Source organism: Copadichromis virginalis, linkage group LG12 (genome assembly GCF_057382275.1).
Source record: "Copadichromis virginalis isolate Kocher_CV1m ecotype Utaka linkage group LG12, C_Virginalis_male_GT1.1, whole genome shotgun sequence".
Classification (NCBI taxonomy): Eukaryota; Metazoa; Chordata; class Actinopteri; order Cichliformes; family Cichlidae; genus Copadichromis; species Copadichromis virginalis.
The window spans coordinates 21884356-21901039 of record NC_140629.1 but is presented as its reverse complement, the minus strand read 5'-3'; the positions used below and the strand labels follow the sequence as shown (position 1 = coordinate 21901039).

Here is a 16684-nt window from a genome sequence, read left to right as displayed (position 1 = left end):
AAAAGCCCAGTATTACATTACTGATGTAATGCCCAGCTACTCAAAAGTGATGTAACTATTTTGAGAAAGAAGTGTTTACACTACAAATGCTTAATGAAACCAGACTGATCCACAGTTTTCTAGATTGGATATGCAACCTTAATCACGAGGGATGGACAGTGTACACGCTGCAGGTCCGAGCAGACTGGGTGGGGTGGCAGTTGATAATACAACACTGGGTCATGGTGAATAGGCCACGTTGTGTGGTAGTGACGTGTCCCAACAACATTTAATCAGGAAGACGGCACAGTTTCGAAAGAACTTTGAGCCTCCTATACTCACTGCAGACTAGAATTACATTTATTCCAGAAGTATTGCACTTGTATATAAAAAGCAAGACTCTCAGTAGTTTTTTACTACATTCTGACTCAAATTGAAATGCTCCAAACTCCAGACTTTCTCTAGTGATCAATTAATTAACAGTCAGTGGAAACAACTCTTCAGCTGGGAGCCATTAAACAACAGGAAAATAGGAGCAAAAGTGTAAGTCCATAATTAGAAGTGTGGCAGCCATTTGTGCTAGTTTGTTACAAGACAATGTGTGTGACAAATAAGTCGCATACTTCATGTACACGATTTATACATCAAGTCTGTTAATCACCAGTTATTTGTTATGTTTTCACTGCTATTATTCCTCTTCAGTTGTTTTGGGGGGAGGGGGTTGGCATTTCTACTCAGTTGTTTTGTGTAATGTGTAAAGAGGTACGTATTCCAGTGTCTCGGATCTCACTGAAGGGAAATGTCACCAGGGCCAAGCTCAGGTGTTGACAAGAGGAAGGACAGAAAAGCAGCAGTAGTGTCACAGCTGAACTGAAAAGAAAAAGTTATCCAGCCATGCCATTTATTAAAGCAGAAAATCTGTTATGTCAGGTCCGTTTAGAACGCCGTCATCACCAGTTTTCCTCATTTGGTAGCGCACATGGTGCTGAATGTGTTCAAACTCAAAGATTGATCATCTTATTTGCTCAAACTGCAAAAGTTAACACAAAAACAGAGAAGAACTCTCAAATAACAGCTTCTAAATAGTTAAATTGATTACAGCTTCAAACTGCAGATATTTAGTGTTAAGTGGCTCTGGCATGTAAAATCAGCGGGGCCTGTGTGTTCAGGCAGTAAAGGCTTGGCACTGGACTGACAGCTTCAGTCATACGTTAGTGATACGGAGACACTCCCAGGAGAAATGCTGTGTGTATTCAATGATAGCCTCCTGAGAGTTACAGTTCACTGATTCAGCCCCAAGTCAAGAAAAAATAAATAAATAAAAATATTTTGGGCAAATAAGATGAAAGCAGACCCATGTACCTTATTGCCTCCTGAGCCAGCAGCACTGAGCCTGATGTGCAGAGACAGGAGGAGGGCCCACACCCCGAGGAAATTACCAACAGGAGTAGCACCAGTGTGACACAGATTTTAACATCCTTGTTTGTATTCCTCAACTGCACTCACATCTGACACTGTTAAGCAATTGAACAGTATTCCAGTCATGTGTAACCAGTATCAAACAACAGACAATACTACCTTTAGGAACAGCAGAGTTTCTAAAACCAAGGTTTTCATTTGGGTCTGTGCTAGATTGGGCCCTCAGACTGAGGGTCACTCCACACTGCCGTGCTGGGCTATTTTGCTGTGCGGAAACCGATTTATCTTCTACATATATTCTGTCACTCATCAATGACGAGAGTGGGTGACCACTGGCCAAGGAAATATAAATGGCCCCCTTTAATTTGTGTTATAAAACAGTCATCCACTGTGGCAGCACCTCAGTGACAGGAGACATCTCATGCTGCCACAGTCAGTTATGTTCACACATTTCAGTTAAAACATAGGCCACCTCAATCTGTCAACACCCATTTGTATTCCAACCGGTTTCCCATTGACACAACTAACGTACAATGATATTACCAAACATAACTGCACCGTTGTAAAGACAGAGCTGCAGTAAAGAGTCTCTGTTATGGTGCTGAAACCCAAATATAACCTCTTGTGAATCAAATCAAAGCAACTCAAATCAAGAGTAAACAATATATATCAGTTAAAAATCCACTTCCAGGCTCTATATGTTTTTAATCACCGTTTTCAGGGTGCAAAACTGCACTTGCTGCTTTGTGTTTTAGAGTGTGCTCGCTGCTTGGTGAGTAAGATGTGACATAACATGAAAATCCCAGCCACAAATCAGGATGAGCTGATGTTGGAGAGGGAGGGGCAGCGGAATTAGAGCGGAATTACAGACAGAGCCTAAACGGTCACCAACCGTCATTATGGAAAACTGCTGTATACTATATACTCTTATTAGCTGCATATGAATTACATCAACCTACTTTCTTTTCCATCAGCATGTCAACAGTAGGGCTGGGCCATATCATACCATTCACGGTAATACCTTGATGGGGTTTTTTGCACTAATAAAGTTGGTGAGTTGTAAAGTATTTTGTCTAGTGTCAATTATATCGTCAGTTATATCGTTATCGCAAATTTTCAAATGTATATCATGATAAATATTTTTGGTCATATCGCCCTGCTCTAGTCAACAGATATAAAGAAGTTAAACTTTAACTACTTTTATTAGTTCTAAGATCATTTTAAATGAAGTTTAACACCAAACCAAGGACAGCAATATACATCAAAAATGAAAATATACTAATTTCATGTAAAGTTCTTAAATTACCAAATAGTGCCACCTTGTTAAACTCAGCCCAGGTCACTGCTAGCCATCCATGCAGGTTCACACTAATGACACACTAATATGGTGGTAATATAGAGAGGAAGGTGCATGGGATTGTATTTGTGGTTAAAGAGTATCATATTGTACCTTTAGTAACAGTCAGTATAGGACAGACATTTCTTTCTCACACTCAAATTCCCTCACACCACACACACACACCCGCCAATGTCGCCTCATTGCTCTTCACACACTGGCTGCCTTTTGCCTTTTGTCACCAAGACCGCATGAGACGCCACCTAAATCCCCTTCCTGTAACCAAGGCCACGGACCACTATTGTAATCAGAGTCCAGCTACATTCCAGCAATTTTTGAAACAATGAGATAACGTGCCTAGTTCTTTTTCTCCCCCCACCTCTCTCCGACCCCAATCTGTGCTTTCATTCGTAAGCATAGAAAACACTACACAGATAGTGTTTTAAGGAAAGCAGCTGTATTCTTTTACAGTTTGTAGACAAAATGAGAAGGACTGAGTGATAAAACTCTAAAAATAAATAAATAATTATAAAATGGCTTTCCTTGATTCTGCATATTGACTGTAACTGTTGTACATTGACTTCAATGGAAAATCTATAGAACTCATTCCACCCACATTTTGACAGACTACAATCCGCACTAAAGCAGCCACACATTTGCTAATATTCGAGTGCAGCTGTGGACGCCAGCACATTAAGAGTGTGAGTGAGATAAAAGACCAAATGACTACAGATGATGACATTGATGAAAAGAAGGGTCAGAGGAATTATGTAGTGTTCAGATGTTTTAACCATTGTTAACCAATATTTGATCTGGCAAAACTTTACACTGGATGCTCTTCCTGACACAACCATTCCCATTTATCTAGGTTTGGGATTGGCACTAGGAATACAATGGCTTAATGCCCCTCCCAGCTGGAAGAAAGCCTGGAGAGGTGGAAGTATGCTTTGGAGAGAAGAGGAATTAAAGACCGCAAAAGCAAGACAGAACATGTGTGAATGAGAAGGAGTAGAAGTAGTGAAGACAGATGAGTTTAATCATCAAAAGCAATGGGGAATACACAAGAGGGATGAAGAAGAGAGTGCAGGTAGGGTGTAGACAAGTGTCAGGGGTGATTTGTGACAAAAGAATAGCAACAGGAGTGAAAGGAAAGGTTCACCAGATAATAGCAAGTTCAAAAATCAAAGCTGAGATGGTTTTGACATGTGCAGAGGACGGATGGTGGATAAATTGGAAAAAATATATTGAAGAGTTGCCAGGCAGGAGAAAGGAAGACCACAAAGAAGTCATGGTTTTAATGAAGGAGGACATGCAGAGGATTGGTGTAACAGAGGAAGATGATAGGCATGGTATGAGATCAATATGATTCTTGGTGGTGACTCCCTGAAGAAAGGAGCTAAAACCAGGAGGAGGAGACCGTTTAAGTGTGACAAAGGCTACTTTCACACTGCAGGCGAAAGTGCATCAAATCCGATTTTTTTGGACCCTATGCGACCCATATCCGATCATGGTATGACAGTGTGAACGGCACAAATACGATATTTTCAAACCCGATCTGGGTCACTTTCGTATGTGGTACTGAATCCGATACATATCCGATGTTTTAGAAAGGGACTGCTGTTTGAACGGTCATGTCGCATTAAATCCATCTTTTACATCACTGACGCAAGACAGATGCCAATTATCAGCGCCGGAGAAGACATCGCGAAAGCTTCCTGGCCATCCAGTGTAGATGTCTTCCCAATAGTATCACTGACAACGTTGGAGAAACGTGAACATTTTATTTGTACTGTATAATCTGCAGATTCTGACAGAAATCTGCAACTATCCTTTGAAGCACCGCTCCTCTAAAACAGCAATAAGGATAATTATTAGGTTAACTACATTATTATGTAAATAACTTAAAGCAAAAATTGGGAAACGTAAAGTCAGAAGTCTTTATATTAAGGGCCATCAGTCAAACAATACTGTTTGCTCTGGGTCTAAACCAGAGTGTTGTGTGTGACGTCTTCTTTTGCGCATGCGGGCCTCTTTGAGCGTTCACGCTAGAGCGCATTTGCTGTCGCATTTTATTTGTAGTGTGAACAAGCAGACCAAAAAAAAAAAATTAAAAAAAAATTCGGATTTGATCAAAAAAAAATCGGAATTGAGCATTAACACCTGCAGTGTGAACGTAGCCAAAGAAGCAGAGCAGCTTGCACTGCATACTCTACCTTTTTTCCCCACAAAGGCATGTAAATACATGTAGACGCCAGTACAGGGAGTCAAAAATGTTGGATTTAAGTAACCAACCCTCGATGCCTACTATCTACTGGTCATAAACAATTCTCTCAGACAGCACATTCCCAGCTATCTGAACAGCTGTGCCATACTTCACTACCAAACCAGACTTGTGCTCTGAGCCATATATGAGCCTCACTGCCCACTTCACTGGAGCAGTACTGTTCTTGAATCTATTAAAAACAATTGAAAAAAAATGAAATGATACAGAACCTTTTTGCTTTTTAAGATATTATTTTGTGTTATTTTGCTTGTGTTATTTTGCAAAACGTTTTTGAATTACCGCGACAAGATTTTTTCCCATATTGTTCAGCCATAGAAATATATTTAGATTTACGACCCAAGAGCAGCACAGAACTAATTACTAGCTGCGATCACATACCTCAGATCCTATGTTTAATATGTTTAAGAAAAAACTGACACTGGCTGTTTTCCAACTTCCTCGTTTCATAAGAGAAAAAAAACAAAAAAAAAAAAAACAGACTCCTTAAAGCCAGACATAAGAAACAAATGTGTCAGAAAACGTCTGCGTGTTCAACATGAGACTGGCCATGCCTCAGAGTGCTCAAGCTTAGCCCTTCATCCAAACTCTTTATCACTTTCTGCTCTATAAGACTTTAAGGACTAAATCCCAAACTTCTTATCCTACTTAGAAGTCAAGGTTTAACAGGAACCACTTTAAAGTCTTAGAAAATTACTCACAACAGGAAAAACCCTAGTTTGTGTTGGTGTTCGTGTGTAGGATTACATTTATCTGTGTGGACATTTTCCTTTTCCCATGAGACAATCTGCATGATAAGCCAAATGAAAAGCAGACAAAAAGTCAAAACCTGCTTATTCCTCAACTCAGAAAAGAAAATCTGCTCAATATTACCGCCTCAGTGTACAAAGCATATTCCTTGCCTCTTCCTGATTAGATACTTCCCCTCCCCCACTGACTAATGCACAAACCACCACTTCATTTCAACAGATGTTGTAAGTGGTGGTGGGAAAGACCAATGGATAAAACAGTATTATTAGTGTGACTGCACCTGCTTGAACTGCTCATCTACAGTTCATTACAAACGTAAAGAAGATGACTAACAAAAAGTGGACTGCGGATTTAACTTCATTCTTCAGCACAAGAAAAAAAATAAACTTTATGCCAAACATATCAGGACACAACAGAAAGGGTATTTAGATGCCAAACTGACTACTGGCTTGTTTTCATAACATGGTCTTTGTTATGGACGCAACTTGTCTGAGCAATGGGGACTAACGCAATTAGCAGCATAGATTTAGCCAGCTGTCCCTTTTCTTATCTACTAGTCCAGTCTAAACAAGCACGACTGCACTAAGCAGGTAGTTAATTACATGTATCTGTGCTCAGATTTAAAAAAAAGAAATTTATTGATTATGTAGGAATTGAGATAACATCTTGGATAGACAGGACAGAGGCATGTAAGCGAATGGAGTCTTTGATGCAGAGGCCAAATCGATGACTCAATGTTTAGCTTCTTTCCACATGACACCGATGATGTCCAAGCATCTAACATACACATAAGGCCAAAGACTTGGACTAGTCCACCAACTAGAGGATTTGTTTTGCAAAGGGGGGGGGGGGGGGGGGGGGGGGTACTCCAATAGGACCACACGGAGGACGCTGTGTTTGGTGCAGTGTTTTCATGATAAGATAAACTGCAAAAGAGGCCTGCAGTCCATAATCTAATCTAAAAACCAATCTGAAAATTTACTACATAACACTTTGTGGCATGTGCTGGTCCTTTGCTGGTCCTTGGCCAGGGACAGCTACCAGTAAGTCATACCACGGAAAATATATGCTTCCCATTTCAGTTTCATGATTTTCTTTCTACACCTTTGTGCAGTGCATGGATGCCACAGAAGATTAGATGAAATGGAAGCAATGGCTTTTTCTGTTTTTTGTATGACTTGTTGCATTTTAGCTTGTTTATTTTGGTCTTCCTGTGCTGAAAGTAGGTTTACCTACCCTAATGCAGGCACTAAAAAGACTCCACAAGTGGGATTTTAATAACTTTAACACTTCCTACTTTCTGCCCTCTGGACAAACAAAAAAAGAAGAACCGTGTAAAGGTTTCTTCAGTCCGAAAGTGCTTATTCTGTATTTCCCTGAAAAGCCACAACTACTTGTGAAAAAAGATGGAAAAAAAAATCCACCAGATGGGAAGTGCTTGATTTAAAGAAGTCAACACTAATTAAATAAATGTAACGGACATGCTGGATACCATATTACTTTCATGTAATTCGCAATATTTGAAATTCACTTGAAAGTTCACCACAGCCCACACGAGAGCGCCTTGCAGCAGCTGATAGGAACAAACACTCCCTCACATCTTATGCTCAGTTTCCCTCTGCTTCCTGACCCACTTCCTCTCTCAGCCCAGCCATAGGAAGGCAGGCTATCCACTTCTCAAGACCGTGTGCTGCAGCACAACAGGCAGAGGTTGATGTGTCTGGAATGGCAAACAAGTCTTAACACAGCTGTAGAGCTGTAGTAATGCTGACCTCAGGGTCGCTCTGTCAGCCTTCACCTGCTTTTGTGACCACAGCATGATTCGCACATGGGAAGAAGGGGGGACCCTCCTTCAACTGAGAGCTAATTACACATAGAAGCTGAGTAACCTAGTTAAAGACAGGGGCCAAGTATGTAAGTCATGCTGCCCTTTTGGCACACTAACCACAGTCATTACAATTCAAACTACCCTATTGTCATAAACAAGCAAATGAGCCAGTGGTGGCGCACAGACACAGCGATACACAAAAGAGTGTTTGGGAATTCATGCAGCCACTAGTGACTCTTTACAGAGACTACTTATGACTGCCAAATGGGAATAAAGGAGACAGCACTGAGTATTTAATTATCTCCATAAAACCTTCAGATTTGGAGTCAACAATTGTAATAAATCATTTCCAATGGTGGTATTGTTTTGATTGCTTTCAATCACTTTAAAAAAAAAACAAAAAAAAAAACAAAAAAAAATCATCTCTAGTTCAGGCGTTTGCTTTTCTCTGTTCAGTGCACCTGTTTATTGAATATGTACTGGCCATATAATGAAGTCAAAAAGAAAGATCTTGGCTTGAGAAGCTGCATTTGTGAAACGCAGTTATGTTCCTGTCCACCCCCCACCCCACCCCCCAAAAAACACCCTCATTCATTAATGGCAACACCCATTTAATTACATCTGTGGTCCAGTTGTGGGCAGTTTAATTAAGATATTGAGGCAATAAACCGTTTTTGACTGCAAGCCAAACAACACTTGCATTTAATATACAGCTCTCCACGTATGATGAAGCAGAGGCGGTTTGGTGATGGTGGAAGAAGGGGGGACGCAGTAATCTATGCAACTGGGAGGTGCATCCACTTTCATGCTTTGACTCCTTCCCATTTCCCTTCCATAACACTGTGTTAGTGGGTCAGTTCTGAACCTAGCAGCATTTGTGTGAATACAATGGACTCGAAGAGGGTAATTTACTGTATGTGCGAATTAAAGACTTAACATTTGGATATTTTTTCGAGCCCATTGTTCAGTTTGAAAGAGACTACAATGACGCCAGCAGTGAATGCCAGGGGGCAGGGCGCGGTTGCACCTCGGCGTATGTGGGTCTACCGTTTGGGAGATAAGTTTTCCTGCCGCACTATGGCTAGCTACCCCACCCCGATCCATAACGTACAAACGGCACATTCCCTCCCTCTAAACCCAAGAGCCAAAGGAACAAAAATCATCTTTGTCTAGGGGCTAGAAAGTTTTTCAGCAATGTCAGTTAACTGCCGCTAACGGTTAGTGCTAGCTTTACCGAGAAAAAAAAATGTTCCCATTACACAGACTGTCCCGATTCATTTTAGCTAGCGCATGCACTTTCGTGTCTGGACTGCTGTAGTTGGGTGTAGGGGAAAAAACGAAGATCGCCGCAACCAATTTAAGAGAGCGAAGCAGAAAAACGAAATATTCTTAAATAATCTACATCATCTTTAACCTACCTTCTGAGAGGAAAATGCAAGTATCTCCGAAAGCTGAATGAAAAAGCACAAAACCCAACTCGTATCCCAACTGATTTCTCCTCCCTCTGCCGGAGCCGCTGCTGCGCTGACACGAGCCGCTCTCTCTGTGTGCTCTTTCCCCTCTCCGACACAGGCCCCGCCCCTCCGCTGCTTTGGCGAGCGCTGCGTGGATTACTTTCTTTGAAGGACACAGCTCACAGCCAATCACAAGCATAGACCTCACACCTCCTTTCTTCAGGTTCCCACTTACTGAAAATGACTCCTAAACTGTGTGTTTATGGCAGCTTCATACCATTTTAATCTCTATTGCACGCCGTTATGTCCTCCTGTTATCCATTTACTACATACTGGTTATTATATACATATTTTTCTACAACCATATGTTAAGAAAAAGCACAATTTCACAACCCATTTAGATGAACTGCCAAATGCAACTCCTTCATGATCCAGGAGGATTTCATAATATGGCATGAGGCTGAGGCAAAAATAGCTGGATAGTCTGGCTTTATGCATGCACATCCAGTTGTAAGTGAGTGGGGGCAAGCTGGCTGATACTATTAGAAGGATACACACACACACACACACACACACACACACACACACACACACGGCATGTGGCTAAGTTGGCTAACAAAGTTGGATTACATTTCTTAGGCTTTTTCCAACATCAATAAGCAAAAAGTGTGATTCAGGATGAAGCAACACCAATACCTGCTTAGTAGATACTGAAATTACATTTCACATCTCCATAAGAACACATGTAAAAGTACTGCAGAGGGTCATCAACACAGCCCAGAAGATCACTGGCTGCTCTCTGCCCAGCCTGGAGGTCACTGCAAACTCTCGGTACCTCAGCAGAGCTGGCAATATCATCAAGGACCACTCTCACCCCAGCAACCAACTGTTTGAACTATTACCGTCAGGCCGACGGTACAGGTCACATAAAACCAGGACAAACAGATTCAGGGATAGCTTCTTTCCCAGAGCTATCACCGTAGTAAATAAGCACAAAAACAATTGAACCTATTCCATACCGTCACTGTCATTATATTATGCTGCTATTCATACTGTCATTATATTAATGCTGCTATCCTGTATATATTGTACATACTATTGTTTGAGTACTTACGATTGTTTTTTTTTTGTACTTTTTATATTTTACATTTATATTTATTATTGAAACTTGCACCAAGGGAGTGGCACTCCAATTTCGTTGTACTCTGTACAATGACAATAAAGGCTATTCTATTCTATTCTATGTACCCCAAGTGTAAAACAGCACCACGAGATGGCGGTATTTTACAAATCCAGAGACACTAGAAAACAGCCGTGGTCTATCAGGCATCCTTTCCCAACATTTTAGGGCTCATATGCCAGAAAAACTTCAATAAACACGGACATTGATTCATTTTCCTGCTATCCTGGTACTCCCAGTTAATTTGACGCTGCAGTAAATGGAGTACTGCACAAAAGTCTTAGTCTTATTTTAGTTCTGTTTTTTTGCACAATACTCAGCTGAATCAGTTCCCAGTTCATTCTGCAACAAGAATGATGACCTCTAAAAAATTACCAGGGTAATAAGCAGTCCTGCAACAAATGATGGCTTTAAAAAAAAAAAGTGCACCCGTACACTAAAAAGAAGTGGTGCTGCTTCAAATGTAAGTACCAAATATTTCATTTCTGATTTATCCCGGATTTATCCCATATGCATGAAAAGCAATTTGCATTAATATTTAAAGATCTTTGATTTTAGGCTTAGATTTAGCCTCCTTACACTCTGCAAAGTACTATGTATGTTACAGTGTAGATTTCAAATTACTTACCTTTTCTCATTGATGGCTTCCTCTCGATGGGCTTCTCGGGGGTTTTCTGAGCAGAATCAAAAGCCGCCTTCATCTGTGCCACCTTCACGGACTGGTTCTGCTCATCCGACTTGAGTTCAGCTAGCTTTGGCCGCTCCTGGTGCTGCAGCTTTTCATGCAGCTGAACTGTCTCCTTTATGAGTTCAGAGACGGGCCTTGATCGGGGAGTGCCCAGGGACTTGTTTCTCTCTGAGATAGAGTCATCATCATAGTCTTTGCCAGGTTTTTTAGCAGTATCTTCTGGAATCTTGTTTTCTGTGTTAAGCATCATATGAGCATCCTTCCTCATGCTGACTGAGACTTGGTGGATTTCCTCTGAGGTAACCTTAACACCTGAACTCGAGACTGAGCCAGCATCTGCAGCTAGTGCAACAGTTTTCTTCAGGGACTCTTTTCTCCTGACCGACCGACTATCTGCCTTTTCAGAGTCAGATAACTGTGGGTTGCTTTTGCTCTCAGCATCACTTCTTATCTTCAAAGGAGGTCTGAGAGTACTGGTGTCTGTCTTTTGCCCATCATTCTTTGTAGGTGGAGACAGAGAGGAAGGTGCAGATTCCTCGCCACTCACTTCACTTTTTTCATGTGAAACAGCTGATTGTAAATCATCCGAGCCTACACCCTCAGAGAGGCCTATATCTGCCTTTATCTTCACATCCTGCTTGTTTGAAGCATCAGTTGAGTCTATGTCTTCAGCTCTGAAATCACATGATTTTGGGCATGAGCTCTCAAAACAAAGCAAATCTGAAGCTGCACTGTGAGTAGAGATTGCTTGTTTCACATCCAGGTCTTTACTGGTGTAATCTTTTGTTGCATACTCTGCTTTATGCTTATTGTGTATCCCATCTGCAGAGGAGGACAAAATCCCCTTTATATCACTTTCTGAAAGATCAATCCAATCACCAGGCGATGCTAATGCTGAACTGTCAAGGACCTCCTTTGCACTTACATCTACAGGAACATCTGAGGTGTCCTTGCAGTCAGTATGAACTTCTTTTATTTTAGAAAGGGATGGTGTTGCCTCCTTTTTATTCCTCTTAAGCAGCTTCTCCAAAATAGAGCTGGGTTCAGTGGAAACTGGATTCATGTCAGCTGTATCCACGTGTGAATAAGCCCTTGCCAACTCTCTTTGGTCATCGGTGGCAGCTTCATGTTTAGTTTTACTTTCTGCGCTCTCCTTTGAAGGTCTACAGTGAATGGTATCACTCACGTCTGATAAAGGCGCTCTCTGAAGGCTGTTTTTCAAAGGATGCTGGGGTTGAGGTGGGGGTTCTTTCCCCTCACTCAAGCGGCCCACTGTTCCCGCGCAAATCTTAATATCCTCATTCTCAACTTTATGCATCATAGTTTCATTCAGATCCTGAAAGTGCAGAGACTCACTTCCTGCATGAGCTCCACATCTGCTGCTCGTCTGCATCATAGATCCCCGTTCAGAGATGTGAAAAGAGCTTGCGTCCTCTGGGTTTTCACCTTGGTTCTCCTCATGTGGTAATGTTTCCTCTGCCGGATACTCCATCTTGATCTTTTTCTCACTCTTGATCTGACTGAACCGCTTACAAGCTCTTGCACTTTCCACAGTTTTCAAACTGCTCTTGCAGTCCTCGTCCGTCTCATGTGGGACCAGTGGAGCAGTCCTCCCTCCTCCTCCTCCTCCTTCCTCCTCCTTTCCTGCAACCCCTCCCTGTCTCACCTCTCTTGCAGCAGCAGAACTCTCCCACACATTCATGTGCTCCTTACTAGAAGGTGTTGTTGGCTCCTGATCCTGAAACTCTGGCTTTACCCCGGAGTTACTGCCCTCGTCTTCACATAATGTTTCTCCCTTTATGACATCACCTGCATGACTGCCCACACATTCAGAGTCATGGCTGGGATTCGCCTCCTCCGATCCTTCACTGAAACCTTGCTCTCCTCCTTCCACTTTGTCTAGATTCTGTCCCATGATGGTCTGTGGAGAAAGACACGATGTTAATCTCACAACAGTCGACCAAATCCTCCTTCAATCACACACTGAAAACTGAAATAAACAAAAACAGTGAAAACAGAGGAAGAAGTGAGCAGACACTGTGCAGCACATTGCAAACACTCATAGTCACACGGGCCATTTTCATGGAGGTGGTTAATTGCCCACCTTATTACTTTAACTGCAATAGTATAGTCCCTGTTGACTATTTAATGCACTTCCAATGTCTGGGCCAGCTTGACTTTAAGTCAAATTACATTTGCAACATTAAGCAGTGAGCTCTCCTGTGAATTTCCATACTTTGTTTTTCAATCGATCAGTAATCCAGTAAATGTATGAATCAGGGTTTTTTTTGTTTGTTTGTTGTTGTTTTTTTGAGCATCACAGATGATGAACTGTTACTTGCAGTCTGTCTCAAAAGAATTTAATTAGTTCACATTTCTTTAGCTGAATTTAGCAAAAGTGTTAAAGATTACATAGTTTTTCAGGCACTAAATAATATTTCTCAAAGACCTACTAGCTGAAAACTTGGCATATCTCAGCATGGTGTGCAATGTGTGCTTAAAAACATCTGAGGAAACAGCAGATGTGCAGTATCTAAGAGTCATGTCCTCAAAAAATAGAAAAAGAGTCCAGCCCTTTAGTTGATGCATCTACAAGTCATGGTACAACAGTGAGTGTCTACAGCTATCTGTAAGACACGGGCGGAGCTCTGCCATGGATTGCAGCTGCATTTCAGTCAGTGGTGCTGGACATCTTGTCAAAATTGATGAAATTAAGAACGCAAAAGTATCTTCGGATTTTGATTTTATTGCCAACAGCTTAATTTTTCCATCTTGACAGTTTTACTCGATAGAAGAAAGAAAAAAACAAAACAAAAAACACACATTGTGGAAAACTATCAGTCATGGATTGGTCTCCCCAGAGCCCTGACATCACCATTATTAAAGCATGTGAGATTATGTTGACAGAGAACGGAAGAAAAAGCAACAGACATCGAAAGAGGAGCTTCAGAGTTCAGGCCGTACTGAAGAATAAAGGTGGTCATAGCAGATATTGACTTTCAAGCTCAATACAACTGTACAAACACCGTTTTTTGCTTTTTATACTGTGCAGCTCTGCAGATGTTTCAATAAACTGCTCCACCTATTTCCAGTTTTCCCAGAAGAATACAAAGATGTGGTGGGTGGCTAGAGACTTCAGCACAGTGCTGCATGTTAAATGTAGGGAGATGTGTATATTCATTTAACTGAGGGTCTGTGTTGTATATCAGCAGGCTTCTCCGGAGAAACATTATCCTCCACAGCTGACTGCAGCTATTGCTCTTACAAATATGATGGAGGTGTCATTGGTGCTTATGAAGATAAATGGTCAGAGAATATTACAGCCTTAGCAAGAGGAGGTAAAATGAACTATTATTAAGCCAAGCATAAGGGGGGGGGGGGGGGGGGGGGGAATTACAATTACGCTGAAGAGAAACCTTTCCATGAGTGTGTCTAATTGTTTAATGGGTTACTACCCACCAAACTGCAGCAGTAAGCAGAGAAAATGGTTAAATACAATGAACAATGATCTGGACACGGAGTCTGTTTCCTGTCTACGGCCTCATCACCCATCTGTGTGACAACATATGACTGCTCTTGTCTTATCATCTGACAGGCCTGCATGCTGGCCAGAGACATGTTGAAAGGGGCTAATGTTATCACAAAGCAATGGTGGCATAACTCTGTGGAGAAGCTGTGATAATGAAAGAGAGTGCAGATGTGCATGATAGCACACATAAAAGGCAGAAGGAGATGTGAGGACATCAAGTGAAAACAAGTGACACGTCTGCTTTCCTTCACGTCATGCGGCCTAGTCAGGTTGAAGCCAGTGTCGTAGCTCAGTAGAATTCACATTCACAGATTATCCTCCACCTACTCTCTCACTCATTGTAGGGAACCCCTTCCCTTAAGGCATTTCATCCATGCTAACAACAATTCGTGAATTATCCGGTCTCATCCCTCCTGAATGCCCAAAGCCCATCACTTGATCCCCATGTGCTCTGTTGCTCCAGCATACTCAGACATCCAGGAATTCAAAACCAGTGAGGCACAAACCAAAGTTTCAGCATGTGGAAAATACACAACTTACTGTTTCCCTAAGCTTTGATAAGCACAAGAGAGCAACAAGCCTAGCTTGCTGCTCCCAAAATACACTGGGCGTAATATTAAATATTACGCCCAGGAATATGTTGCAGCTGACACTTACCAGTTAGACGCTGTAGCCAAGTCGATCGCTCCTCGCTCAGGACTGACAGAGTGCTCTTTGTTGGTTGTTTGGTGATGATCGGTCCTCCCTCAAATAAACCAGCAACAGGAGCCTTATATTACATCCATGTGATGTCACAGCACATTTGACTAATAAGATCAGGGGGTGCTTGGACTTGTAGATTTATTTTTTGCTGTCTTGGAGATGTAAAATTAAATATCTCTAACACTGTTTGGACACACGGTTTATGAAGAACAGAAATAGTCGATCAGAAACAGAAATCATCAATCATCACTGGGGGAGGGCAGTCAGCAGCACAGTGTAATTGCAACAATGGATATGTATATTCAATGGCCACTTCATTAGGTATGCCTGTTCAGCAAAAACATCTAACCAGCAAATCACATGACTTGCAGACATGACATGCTGAAGTTTGAACTGAGCATCAGAATCAGGAAGAAAGGTGATTTAAGCGACTTTAGAGGTGATATTGTTGTTGGTGCCAGAGTTTCAAAAACTCAGTTGTCTGGTTCAAAATGCCTTGTTGATGTCAGAGGACACGGTAAATCAATTAACCACTGGTTGCAACCAAAGTATAACTTCAACCAGTGGAAGTCCACACCAGGTGTAACTCCTGCCAACTAAGAAGAGGAGACTGAGCCCTCGATTATTTTATGAGCACAGTGGATAACGTGTCATGTCACAAAGCTCAAACTGACTTCTTAAACATGACAGTGAGTTCACTGTACTCACATGGCCTTCACAGTCACCAGATCTTAATCCAATAGAGCACTTTGGGATGTGATGCAACAGGAGAGTCAATATGCACCAAAATCTCGGAGAAATGTTTCGAGCATTTTGTAGAATTAAGACAACCTGTGGGGGGAGGGGCCACCCTGGTGCTAGCATGGTGTCACTAATAAAGTGGCCAGTTTGTGTATATTTGAAAACAACAGCTTCAGTGGAAATGACAAATACAAGTAGATGAGAACAAAGACATAAGACACAAGGCAGACAAGCCCCACTAGCAAATATAGAAAATGACTTAGTTTGTTTTTGCTTCAATATGAATCTGTGTGATCAGGGTGAAACACAGGCCTACTGTAGGACACAGGCAGGACTGTTGCTATTTTACTCACTTCAACCCACTTGGAGGGTGATTACGTTTGCTAACTGTGTTAAAGTCCAACCAATTGAGGCTGTAGATTAAACGTGTAATGCTGTTGGGTTTTTAAACAATTTCCTTTTAGATTTAATTCCAAATCCTTGCATGTATTTTTCTTTAATTGTTTACCTTTTGTCCGTGTCTTCTGTGTTTCCTCGCGTCTTCCTCTGTTTGTCGTGTCTTAATTATGGCCGCTTCCCCTTTTAATTTGGTGATTGCTTTTCCTTGTGCGCTTATTTCCTCCTGCTTTCGAATACATTTCTTGAGTTTGGTTTAGTTTAGTTTTATTCCCCTCCTTCTGCTAGATAAAAAAAAAAGTTGATTCGTGTTTTTATTTGTGTTAACATTTTTTATAATTTAAATAAATTAAAAAAAAATATGTATGTGTGTGTGTGTGTGTGTGTGTGTGTGTGGGGGG

General features: G+C 41.5%; 1 protein-coding gene across 2 annotated transcripts in view; it reads right to left on the bottom strand.

The window, feature by feature from the left end:
• The window catches only part of LOC146696988 (coronin-1C-A), a 35565-nt gene extending 22735 nt beyond the window's left edge, over positions 1–12830 (bottom strand). Inside the window, exon 1 of one of the 2 annotated variants that reach the window (XM_085475386.1) lies at positions 10856–12830. In XM_085475386.1, coding sequence (XP_085331512.1) covers positions 10856–12830 — 1975 coding nt within the window. Of the gene's footprint in view, positions 1–9011; positions 9150–10855 lie in introns of those variants that run through there. The other variant, XM_085475385.1, reaches the window with a different exon arrangement.
• Between the last annotated feature and the right edge of the window lie 3854 nt (positions 12831–16684).